Below are 13178 nucleotides of genomic sequence, written 5' to 3'. Positions count from 1 at the left end.
CTTCCAAATTATGCACTTGTTTAGAGAGAGTGGGGACATGGGTGGCGCTGTGGTCTAAACCACTGAGCCTAGGGCTTGCCGATCAGAAGGTTGGCAGTTCGAATCCCCGCAATAGGGTGAGCTCCCGTTGTTCGGTCCCAGCTCCTGCCCACCTAGCAGTTTGAAAGCACATCAAAGTGCAAGTAGATAAACAGGTACCACTCCGGCGGGAAGGTAAATGGCGTTTCCGTGCGCTGCTCTTGTTCGCCAGAAGCGGCTTAGTCATGCTGGCCGCATGACCCGGAAGCTGTCTGCTGACAAACACCGGCTCCCTTGGCCTAGAGCGCGAGATGAGCGCCCCAACCCCAGAGTCACCTTTGACTGGACTTAACCATCCAAAGGTCCTTTACCTTTACCTTTTACATATGGTAGTGTGGAACTGCAGAGCAGCGCTACCAACACTGGGCAGGGCTGACCGTGAGCGACGTCAAGGTCAACAGTGGTGCCGGGTTAGTATCAGTGCTGCTGGTGCCCTGCTTCACATCTGCTGTTGCCCCAGCCCAGCTCCGTTTCTGTAGGCAGCAGCAACATGAATCCAAAGGGTCTGCCTCTGCCACAAACAGCTGAATGTTGGGAGATTCATAGAGTTGCAGAGTTGGAAAGGACCCTGAGAATCATGTGGTCCAACCCCCTGCTATGCAGAACTCTCAACTAGACCATACGTGACAGATGGCCACCCAACCTCTGCTTAAAAATCTCTAAGGAAGAAGACTCCACAACCTCCCCATGGAGACCTTTCCACTGTCAGACAGTTGTTCCTGTCCTAGCCTCCAGAGCAGGAGAAAACAAGAGTGACAGCCCTTGAGATGTTTGAAGATGGCTATCCTATCTCCTAGGGACGCAGGTGGTGCTGTGGGTTAAACCACAGAGCCTAGGACTTGCCAATCAGAAGGTCGGCGGTTCGAATCCCCGTGAGCTCCCGTTGCTCGGTCCCTGCTCCTGCCCACCTAGCAGTTTGAAAGCACATCAAAGCGCAAGTAGATAAACAGGTACCGCTCCGACGGGAAGGTAAACGGCATTTCCGTGCGCTGCTCTGGTTCGCCAGAAGCAGCTTAGTCATGCTGGCCACATGAGCCGGAAGCTGTATGCCAGCTCCCTTGGCCAATAGAGCGAGATGAGTGCCACAACCCCAGAGTCGGCCATGACTGGACCTAAAGGTCAGGGGTCCCTTTACCTATCCTATCTCTTCCCGGGCTCCTCTTTTCCAGGCTAAACATACCCAGCTCCCTCAACCATTCCTCATAAGGCTTGATCCAGACATTATTCAGGAAGTACATCTTAACACGGTGCATGGTTAAAACTATGGACTTTGCTACCCAGATAGATGTCGTGATGGCCGACAACCTGGGTAGCTTTAAAAGACGATAGGGCAAATTTATGAGTGGAGGAAGCTATTGATGGCTACTAACTGCAATGGCTATGTTCTGCCTCAATTATCACAAGTAAGATATGCCTCTGAGTGCCAGCTGCTGGGGACAGCAATAGGGGAGGGTGCTGTTGTGTTTAGCTCCTGCTTTCAGGCTTCCCAGAGGCACAAGGACATAAGAAGAAGAGTTTGGATTTGATATCCCACTACCCGAAGGAGTCTCAAAGTGGCTAACATTCTCCTTTCCCTTCCTCCCCCACAACAAACACTCTGTGAGGTGAGTGGGGCTGAGAGACTTCAGAGAAGTGTGACTAGCCCAAGGTTACCCAGCAGCTGCATGTGGAGGAGCAGAGACACGAAGATTAGGAGTCTACCGCTCTTAACCACTACACCACACTGACAGGTGACAGTACTCTGTTCTCTCAGTGGCCAAAGAGATGCTCATTGGAAGCCCACAAAGAGCGCCTGAGCACAACAGCACTCTCCCCAACCTGTGATTGTCAGTAATTGGCATTTTCAGAGGCATTCTGCCTCTGGCACAGGCTCAAACACTGAAATCAGGATGCTAAACTAGAAGGAGGAGTCTGTTTCATGCTCTGAAATATGTAAATTGCTCTGATTTGCAAGGTGTATCCCAGTCAACAGGATGTGGATTTCCTGGAGATACATACAAAAGTTTTACTTGAATGCATGCGAGCAAAAGTACGGGTTCCTGTTTTCTTGAAAAGGTCACTAGAATTTGCAGCAAAAAAAGGGGAACCGTTTTCCCTCGCTCACTGTTGTTGTTAGTAGAATGGACTAAGATGGGGTGACCCCAGTCCTTCTTCAGCCAGAGAGTTCAGACAGTGTCCATGGGCAAGTGACTCCTTCAGCACCAGACCTGCCTTCCAGGGTTGTCGTGATGATGAAGTGGGAAGGAGGGAAAGCCTTGTATATATACCATCTCCTTGGAGGAAGTGCGTAGGGAAAATATGATGCACACATACTTTGTGGTTGTCACTCTCCCAGGCTTTTTCTCTGTAGTCTTATCATTCAGATCTGATGCTCGCTCTGCTAATAACTACCGTAGGTGGCTTGTGGGAAGCAGCAAATGACAAAACGTAGGGGAGGAGAGAATGGACATGGGGAAAAGTCAATTGCAAATATAAATAGGATTGTTTCAAAGGCTACTAATTCTATCTCCAACGTCATTTGAACCCTATCCATGAAGAATGGAGCTGCACAACTTGTGAGCCAGCAAGTCCGGCGTTCATATCACGGCCCACCAAGACAGTTTTTGTTATGTTGTATGTTTATCTTCCTATAGTCATAAAAATGTAAGGCTGTCATCACACAGCCCCCATTGGAAGGTTTGCGGTGCCTTGTCACAATCTTGGGGTGAGGCATTGATGGAGGGCATAGGGAGGACTGGCGAGCAACATGAGCAGAAGCAGCAAATCTCTCTCTCTCTCTGTGTGTGTGTGTGTGTCTGTGTGTCTGTGTGTGTCTAATTTCGCCTGCCTCCCAAATTGCTCAGAGTATTATTCATGGTGGTCTTCTTTTATCCTCACAACCCTGAGACTGCCCTCAGGCCCCAAATCTGATCCTTCCCAAAGGCAGCAATCCTAAACCTGTTTTCCTGAGAGTATGCCTTACCAAACATTGAATGCCCAACAACTTGGGGGTGGGGGCTTAAACGCTCCCCTCAAGTATTTTATGGGGGAGGCTGAAGGGACCTCGGCCCCCAGAGGTTGGCTCCTATGGGGCAGATGCTGCAGGTGTGTGTGTGGAGGGGTGTATGTGGGTACCCACCACCACCACGTGAAGCTAGACCTCGGCCAGTCTGCTACTGAAGGCTGCACTTTGTACAGGCCCAGAGGCACTCTGTTCTGGGTGGCCATGGCACCTATATCCTCAAGCTCAGTCCCCTGGGGTGGCAAGCCATTTAAGGCCTCGCTGTAGAGTGTGTGCGCGCGCGGGGGGGGGGGGGCTGATGCCGGATCCCCCTGAACGTGGGAACTCTTCCCCAAACACCTCCAAGACTGCCTCTCCCGCCTCATCTGGGTCGTCCCCTCTGCGCGTCTTTGCGCGTCTTTGCGCGTCGGGTGACTGAATCGGAGGGCGGATCGTTTCTTGCCTTTCCCAAAACGCCGCAACAGGAGGCAGGACAGCGCTTGGGACGCAGAAATGCGCGCTCCCTCCTCCTCCTCCTCCTCTTCCTCCAGCTCCCAGAGGCAGTCAGGCACTGGCAGTAGTAGAAATAGCAGGAGGAGGAGCAAACGCCGGCGAGGATCTCCTTTCTTCCGATCTCTCCAAGCGCGCGCTGGGACGCAGGATGCTGCCGCTGCTGGGACTGATCCTGGCGCTTCTCTGCCGGGCTCCGCTGACCGGGGGCTCCTGGGCGGATCCCGGCCAAAGCGAGGCGGCCGTGCTGAGCTTTCAGCTGCCCGAGCAGCCGGCCAGGGAGGTCAGCCCGTTTTTCCTGTCTCTCACCATCGATGCCAACCTAGCCACGGATCCCAGATTCATCACCTTCCTGGGGTAGGTCACGCCGTTTTCTGGTTTCGCACCCCTTTTTGGGTGTGTGCGGGATCTTGCCCGCTGCGCTTTACGAGAAGGCTGTTTACCATGGGGGGGGGGGGGAGCTGCACCTGACGAGCTGCTGCCTGCTTTGCAGTGGATGAAGATGCCGGAGCTCGGTGCAGGGTCCGTGAGTGAAAATGGAAGTCCCAAGCTGGGTTTCCCCTGAAGTTTTGCGTGAGAGAGAGAGAGAGAGTGAAAACTTGTCTCAAAGCTGAAAAATCTCTTGCTTGGCTTTTGCCTGCAGCTGAAACTTCCCTTTTTGAAATGCTTTGTCCAAATTTCTTCTAACTAAAGGGCTATAGAAGTCTGAACATGCTAGCAGGAGCTAATACTTTCTGCGCTAGGTTTTGCCCGTAATTCCTAGTTAGGAAGAGGGGGCTGTTTTTCTCAGAGTTAAAAGGCACTCTGCATATAATCAGAGGCACAGAAGGTCTCTAACCCCACTGTCAAATTTAGAACATAAGCTCCTCGCAGACAGAGACCTAAACTTGCCTTTTCACTTAGGAAACTCTGTAAAATTCCATATAAACTGATGGCAATGTAGAAGCAATTCATCATCTTAAATACGACGTCTCTGGTCCTTCAGTTGAAGCATAGAGATGTAGACATTGCCAAGATCTCAAGTGCTGTTGAAGTGGGAGTTTTTCCAGGGTCCCCTCCTGCCTACAAACTGTGCCTCCAATGGGCTATATCAGGGGTCAGCAACCTTTTTCAGCCATGGGCCAGTCCACCATCCCTCAGACCTTGTGGGGGGGCCGGACTATATTGGGGGGGGGGATGAACGAATTCCTATGCCCCACAAATAACCCAGAGATGCATTTTAAATAAAAGGACACATTCTACTCATGTAAAAACACACTGATTCCCGGACCGTCCGCGGGCCAGATTGAGAAGGCGATTGGGCCGGATCCGGCCCATGGGCCTTAGGTTGCCTACCCCTGGGCTATATGCTTGCCTCTTTCTCAATTTCTCGCTGTGGCAGCAAAGGATTTCTTAGAAAGGTCCCAGTAATGACTGTATAAACCTGGAGGTCTATCTCCAGGCCTTGTGCCAGCAGTCAGCCAGGTCGGGTACTTGATGTGACCCCAGGGATTCAAAAGGCCCCCTCCTTGGCCTGACCCAACCTTGAGTTGGCAGGGATGTATATTTATTCTGTAGCCTGGGGACCTTGATCCTAAAGGTTCAGAGTTTAGGATTGTAAATTGTAACCTTAGAGCGCATTAGATCTCACTTAGATAAATAGGGTTAATTAATGTGGAATCCTACACTTGCCATCACAGCAGTTGCTAAAACCCATTTAAAAATAATTGCATCAAAATACATCATACCTACATCACAGAAAAGGCGGTCTACAGCAGAAATCTGAGCGCGTTGTTTATCTCGTCTGACAGGTTGCCTGTTTAATGATCACTTGATTGGATTGCCTGGGAAGCCTGGCCAGTCTTTTGTAATGATAAAGACTTAGTTCCTGAGCCAGATCACAGGTTCACACCCTATTCATATCTTAAATGTGCCCTTAAGACAGGATTTGTGAAGGAAAAGACAATGGGGAGGCTTTTCCATTTTCCTTTGACCTTGCAGAGAAAACATTTGGTCAGTTTGGGAATCAAAAATGGTTTCAGGTTGGTCTTCCTGTGCTGATCTATGTACGTGCTTGGTTGGTACACTTATGAACATTTAACATATATCTAAGACCTCAAAATTCCTATCAAACTGCATTGCAGGGGTTTGGACTAGATGACCCTCAGGATCTCTTCCAACTCTAGGATTCTACCATGCCCATGTGATCCCTGCCTTCCATGGCCTTTTTATAGGCACATTTTTTTCTTTATAAGACTCACCCTGTGACACTTTCCCCCTTTCCTGGTTGCCACTTTACTGCCTGGCTGTAGGGTGGCAAGGATAAATGAGTTGGCATCCTTGGGATTAAGGAGTGCAAATGCACTCTTAATTATCTGACCATTTTCGCTTTGACATTTCCTGTGGTTCGCTCCGGGTGCTTTGGCTGGTGAGATATGCCGGGAGAATCCGGTTTCCCCTTGCTGCTGAGATAGCTGACATCTCTTTCTGCTACACGTAGCTGCATTCCAGCAGTTTTAAAATGCATCGAGACATGTGTTGTTCTTTTGTTAAGTGCAGCATATATAAGGTAAAGGTAAAGGGACCCCTGACCATTAGGTCCAGTCGTGGCTGACTCTGGGGTTGTGGCACTCATCTCGCTTTATTGGCCAAGGGAGCCGGCGTACAGCTTCCAGGTCATGTGGCCAGCATGACTAAGCCGCTTCTGGCGAACCAGAGCAGCGCACGGTAACACCGTTTACCTTCCCGCCGGAGTGGTACCTATTTATCTACTTGCACTTTGACGTGCTTTTGAACTGCTAGGTTGGCAGAAGCAGGGACCGAGCAAGGGGAGCTCACCCTGTTGTGGGGATTCAAACAGCCAACCTTCTGATTGGCAAGTCCTAGGCTCTGTAGTTTAATCCACAGCGCCACCTGCGTACCTTCCTCTAATTAGCCTTGGAGCAGCTAAAATCACTGTGTAGATTTTGGAGCTGCCTGGCCACTTGCTCAACCGCCTCTGATTTGTGTTGGCAATGTCACCATTGGCTTGCAGAGTGCCAAATTGTCGGAGGCTCAAAAGGAAGATCACATGCTCTTTTTTCTCTCGAAAGGAAGAGTCCTCAGTTGACTTGCAATACTTTTTGCACGTTAATTCATATAGTGCAATTTGGGTCTTGTAAAGGGGTGGTTGGAGCAGAGTATTCTAGGGTTGCCATATTCCAAAAAGTGAAAATATTTTTTCACTTAAAAAAAAAAATCACCAAATTTTACACTTAAGACATGGGTTGCCATGCACCCAGATTTCCCCGGACATTAAAGCGATTTCTGCCTGGACACTGTTTCCGATGGCCAAATCCTGGCTATGTCCGGGAAATTTAGGTATGGCAACCCTACTGTATTTCCCAGAGCAGAGTTTCAAGCCATGAGCAGTTCAGGATAGGAGGTTTTCATACATGCAAAGCCAAATAAGCCATGGTTTTTATTTTTAAAGAAACATTCCTGGTAACCACCAGAGAAATTTCCTGGCCGCAGGATTCACAAGAGCCAGAGGTAGCACAGATATTTATTTACTCTGTTTTATTTTTTTATCCTGGCTTTTCTTCATGGAACTCAGGTTATAGTGTACATGGTTTTCCTCTCAAGAACCCTGTGGGGTAGGTTAGACTGAGAGATACCGGCTGGCCCAGGGTCTCCCACTGAGCTTTGTTGCTGAATGGGGATTTCATCCTATGTCTCAAATGTCAGACATTTTAACCACTGTGCCACGCTGGACAGATCACTGCTGTGCTAGCTGAACACAGATAAGACATGGCGTTTCCAAGCCAATTGATTCTCCAACAGGAACCCAGGTATTGTTCTCCAAAAACATTCCAATTTTAACATTTCAAGCACATTTAGAAGAAGGTTGTGGCATCTGTCTGGGTGCCTCCAGACAGTTACTCTTTTGCAGGAGGGATTCAAGAACACATGCTGCGAATTTAGGTTTGCACAACTGAAGTAGATTCAAGCACTCTGTCACTCTAGCACAAAAAAATGCACTTAGAAACATTATAACTGGATTTTTGCAGTTGATGATGTGATGGGGAAATGGCAGTGGCACCCGCCTTGTGGAACGCCCTCCCATCAGATGTCAAGGAAATAAACAACTATCTGAGTTTTAGATGACATTTGAAGGCAGCCCTGTTTAGGGAAGTTTTTAATGTTTGATCTTTTATTGTGTTTTTAATGTTCTGTTGGGAGCCGCCCAGAGTGGCTGAGGAAACCCAGCCAGATGGGCGGGGTATAAATAATAATAATAATAATAATAATAATAATAATAATAATAATAATTAGTTTTTGCTGCAAGAGATTTAACACAGCTCCCCTTCTGGAAAGTAAATAAAGGTAGGTTTTTTCCCATTCAAAAGGAAGGAGTTAAAACGATTAGCTTCTGAGCATGTGCTAACAGTGGCTACTGGCTTTGGAAGCATAGCCTGATGAAAGCCAACCACACAGGAACAAAACTGGCATATATGCTAACATGTCTCCAGTTTAATTACAGAGTACAAATTTCGGGATCTCAGCTCAGAATACAGCTCAATACTGTGAGAATTCATATGCCAAGTTCTGTTATTTCCACTTTGGCAGAATCACTAATATCCGTGTATTGTGTTCTACCCAACTGAGTCAATACCCAGAGTATACCCATTGCAATCAATGGACTTGGCTAACTTGAACTCCTTGATTTTATTGGGTCTACTCTGAGTATTGACTCTGGGGATCACCCCTTTCTGTAACATCGGCTACAGATTATTATGCTCCCATTTACTATCCTGAGGTCTAGAAACATGCCAAAGATGTCAAACTGTATTTCATATTATGTAATGAATCTGCACACTCCTTATATCTTTGTTCCTCAATTTTACACAGCCTCCTAGCATTTCTTCGTGTACAATGGAAATAATTTTCATTTCCATGTTCTTTCGCTGGGTGCCCTTTGAACCTTGGCTCTCAAAAGCAGAAGAAAAGTGGAGTAAGAAACAAACTTGTTATCGCTTGTATCAAGCGAGTCCTTTATTTAACTCTGGTATTTTATCAGCTCCAACCAGGAAGTTGTTGGTGGCTGCTGAGCTGCTGCATATTTGCCATTTAGCTGATGAGAGGCGCATATCTGATGCCTTGTGCTTGATCCCACAAAAGAAAGAAAATACATATTTTTCATTTATAACGTTACAAGCAGCGTTTGAAACTCCCACTGTTCTGGGCGCATTTTGTGACAGGGAATTTCATTAGTGAGAGCAGTTTCTGAGCTCTGGGCGCAGTACTACGCTGAAAATTTCAGATCAAAACTGCAGAGTGGAAGGAAAAGAGGCCCTTTTTCTGCCTCCCCACTTCCAGCTGCTCTCTGAAGACTGGAAAAGAGACCCTCTTAAGAATATTAGTGGGGTGGGCAGGGGAAGGACTAGACCATGTGAAAAACGAACATAATATTTTAGCTGCATTTCATTCATTTTCAGCATAATATTCAAACATCCAAATAACAGGGAAAACTAGAAAAAGGGTTCTTGCAAAACTTTGTCCTTGATATGCTATTTTTTCTGTGTGTAGGTGTCATAAACAAAATCTGCCCTTTTTCCTTTATGGGGTATCCAAGAGCCCATATAGAGTCCTTTATGTAGGTTCCCTATTCGTAGGAGAAATTAACAGAGGCCAACCAGAGAATATTGAGAAGCAAAGCAGCTAGTAAGCCTCATCTTTATTGATCTGTTGCAACAGGGTCCTCACTCACCACACGCAGGAGGGAGGAGGAACCCAGAACAATGGCGCGCAATGCCTTATATAGACATTTTAAATTCCCTGCCCTGGAGCTCAAGACCACCCCTCCAAACATCATACATACATCACAGAAGGGGTTGTAGCTCAAGACCACCCCCACCCCAGATATATCATACCTACATCACAGAAAAGGCGGTCTACAGCAGAAATCTGAGTGACTTGTTTATCTCATCTGACAGGTTACCTGTTTAATGGTCACTTGATTGGATTGCCTGGGGAGCCTGGCCAGTCTTTTGTAATGATAAAGACTTAGTTCCTGAGTCCAGGTCACAGCCTCACACCCTGTTCATATCTTAAGACAGGATTTGTGAAGGAAAAGACAGTGGGGAGGCTTTTCCATTTTCCTTTGACCTTGCAGTGAAAACATTTGGTCAGTTTGGGAATCAAAAATGGTTTCAGGTTGGTCTTCCTGTGCTGGTCTATGTACATGCTTGGTTGGTACACTTATGAACATTTAACATATATCTAAGACCTCAAAATTCCTATCACGTAGGGATCAGGAGAGATCTCACCTGATGCCATAGCTGTCAACGTTTTCCTTTTTTTTAAGGGAAATTCCCTTATTCCGAATAAGATTCCCCACAAGAAAAGGGAAAAGTTGACAGCTGTGCTCCACCACCACCACTAATCTACTCCAGTCCAGTAACAGTTTTACCATATGACAAAGTATTAGAGAATCTCTAATATAGTTCAAATAAATGGCCTAGCTCCATGGTTCTTAATCCCGAGTGAGTAGACCAGGCTGCAGTTACCTGGCAGCGAATGGAAATGCACTCCACACATGCCCAGAGGCATTGCTTCTTGTTATTATTTCAGATACTCTGGACGCTGGTGATAGAAACAGATTCTGGAGCTGAATTCTGCTGAATCCTGATCCAGATTAAGCCCTGGGGAGAGGAAATATCTTTAGCAGGGATGCTTAAAAGACATCAAACCCATAGTGGTATATTGTCAGTAAATATAGCAGGCAGGAGAGCTTGAAACTTTGTCTGCATTTTGCTGCTCTTCCTTTCTTAAACAGACACAAGAAGTTTGCTTTGAAGAGAGCCTTTCATGTGATGCTCAAATTGCTGGCGCAAGCTTTGAAACTCTTAAGATTTCTGTATGCCGTCTTTATATTTAGAGTTACAAATATTGCATGTAGGCAAAAGAGAAAGAAAGTTGAACACATGATGAGTCACAGGCCACTGCTGTGTCAGGCTTGGCAAAGGAAATCCTCCTAGTGGTTCTCTTCGCTTTCTGTTCCAACAGCCGTGTTCAATTAAACACTTCAGACCGGAGGAGATTGCTCATCACCAAACCACACACAATGTGGGAGATCTAAGACTGGATCTCCAGGCGTATCTTCCCTCCCAGCTCTCTAACACACAGAGGAAACTGGTCCCATAGGCGACTGATAGGGCAGAAGGTGGGGAGGCCACCAGCAGATGGCGCCAGAGCTAATGGCAAACAGCTCATTCCAGTTTTGTCCCCATCTTACTCCCAGCTGAATTCTACACATGCAGCACCAAGACTGTGGAGCGGTAGGCTGATACTTGGGTACCACACATAGTTTCTGGAACTACTGAGCAGAGAATAAGGGCACCTCTGGTTGGCCTGTTTATTGAGCATTTATTCTGATTTGTTTCTGGGGAGGTTAGATGATGTTGTGTCAAACTTGGTGTTATCCTACACTTTCCAGCTTGCTTTTCCATTGCTTTCCTTATCACAAAAACTCTAATTGTTTGGGGAAGCAGGTTCATTTCACGAAAGCTCCAAATCAGCTTGAATTGCACTGCCTTAATTTACCAAGTTGTGATTGAACCCCACCCAAAATTGCCACAGTCTAGAAGCGCCTGATATGAACTGAATGAGCTGAATGGATGATGACAAATCAAAGCCAACAGAATGAAAAGGTGTTTCCTTTTAATTTCTCCGCATTCTCACTTTTCCAGCTCTACGAAACTGCGCACATTGGCGCGAGGTTTGTCTCCTGGCTTCGTGAGATTTGGCGGCACCAAGACAGACTTCTTGATCTTTGATCCTGAAGAGAAACCAACGGCAGAGGAAGAGGTTTGTCAGAATTTGCTGGCTAAACAAGGTAGGTTGGAGCCAAAAGGTTGCAAGCTGCAGCACACTTACACATGAGCAAGTCTCACCAAACACAGAGTCAGAGTAGATGGGCATTGGGTGGCAAAAGCAATTATGAATGCCTTTGATTTTCAGAGATGAAAGAGTGATAGATTATGAAGAATATTCAGCATAAAAACTAGTTGACACCATCCTCTATGCAAAAAGCAGATTCATTTTTCAAGTGTGGATCATTATGCAGTCTCAATGGTATTGCCTCTACACAAGAGGAAGGTATCAAAATGTAGATACCTGTAGGTATCAAAATGTATGTATAGGTTGCGGGGTTGGGACATGGGTGGCGCTGTGGGTTAAACCACAGAGCCTAGGACTTGCTGATCAGAAGGTCAGCGGTTCGAATCCCTGCGACGGGGTGAGCTCCCGTTGCTCGGCCCCTGCTCCTGCCAACCTAGCAGTTTGAAAGCACGTCAAAGTGCAAGTAGATAAATAGGTACCGCTCCGGCGGGAAGGTAAATGGCGTTTCCGTGCAGTGCTCTGGTTCGCCAGAAGCGGCTTAGTCATGCTGGCCACATGACCCGGAAGCTGTATGCCGGCTCCCTCGGCCAATAAAGCGAGATGAGCGCCGCAACCCCAGAGTCGACCACGACTGGACCTGGATTTATCTACTTGCACTTTGAGGTGCTTTCGAACTGCTAGGTTGGCAGGAGCTGGGACCCAGCAACGGGAGCTCACCCCATTGCGGGGATTTGAACCGTCAACCTTCTGGGTTCTCTTTTGTTCGGGGCTTCCATCTTCTTTCACCTGGCGGCAGGTGGGAGTCCTGTTGCGACAGTCTTCAATAAAGACCAAGCCTACTGGCTGCTGTTTTGCTCTGGTATTCCTGGCTGGTGTCCTTGTTTTTTGTCCAAGGGAGTCCTCAGATTTCTCCGTTAACAGTACCTAAAACCCTGGAGAGCTGTTGCCAGTCAGAGTCGACAACACTGAACTAGAGAGACCATTTGTCTGACTCAGATATAGGCTCCTCAGGCCTGCCTTGGCTTTCAGGTTACCCTGACACCCGGCACCTTTCGCTTTAGGAAATTAGGGAGGCAGCTTTTCCGCAAGGAAAACTGAGCACAGGAAAACCTGCTCTCTCCTGAGTTGGCTGAAACAACAAAAGCCAGGATCCCTCTGTTAGTGGCATTAATGGTTGCTATCAATCTGTGAGGCCAAGTGGGGGAAAAAATATTATCTGTTCTAGAACTTCTGCACAGGCTTTTCATAGACGGGTGTCAGCAGTCCTATTATACTAACTGTAAATGTCAATTTCATCCAGTTTCAGGCACTGGGAGCTGCTGACAAGGCTGTATTCTTACACAGGGCTTCTTGGCGTCTTTTGCAAGGGCCTCCCCCAGGCACTCTGCACATGAGATAAAGCAAAATTAACACAATCCTTGACTGCGCTGCTGGTTTTTTCCAAGACTATCAGGCAACTGATACTCTTTGCTAGGGGATGGTCTTGCCCCGAAGAATTCGGGAAAATCCATATTGGATAGGACTGCGAACTGAAAGAAGTTTTGATGAGTTTAGAGTCAGATTTTAGTCGATGGATCTATCGATTTTTTTAAATTGCATTTTTTTTGACATTATTGCAGCGTTCCAATACTCGATTGCATTTCGTACAACTGTAAATAAATAATAAACACCCACAAGATATTAAAGAGAAAAACAACTACCAGACTTTTAGAAGACATCTGAAGGCAGCCCTGTTTAGGAAAGCTTTCAA

At 47.0% G+C, this 13178-nt stretch overlaps 1 protein-coding gene across 1 annotated transcript in view; it reads left to right on the top strand.

The window, feature by feature from the left end:
• The first annotated feature begins 3554 nt into the window (after positions 1 to 3554).
• Positions 3555 to 13178, top strand: part of HPSE (heparanase) — a 35221-nt gene continuing 25597 nt past the window's right edge. Inside the window, exons 1-2 of the mRNA XM_083458820.1 lie at positions 3555 to 3925; positions 11278 to 11423. Coding sequence (XP_083314946.1) covers positions 3720 to 3925; positions 11278 to 11423 — 352 coding nt within the window. The 5' untranslated portion in view covers positions 3555 to 3719. The remainder of the gene's footprint in view (positions 3926 to 11277; positions 11424 to 13178) is intronic.

The sequence above is a fragment of the Podarcis liolepis genome, assembly GCF_965112155.1.
Source record: "Podarcis liolepis genome assembly, chromosome: 9".
Taxonomy (NCBI): Eukaryota; Metazoa; Chordata; class Lepidosauria; order Squamata; family Lacertidae; genus Podarcis; species Podarcis liolepis.
Note: the sequence above shows the minus strand (reverse complement) of the source record. Positions and strands in the feature narration are given on the sequence as shown.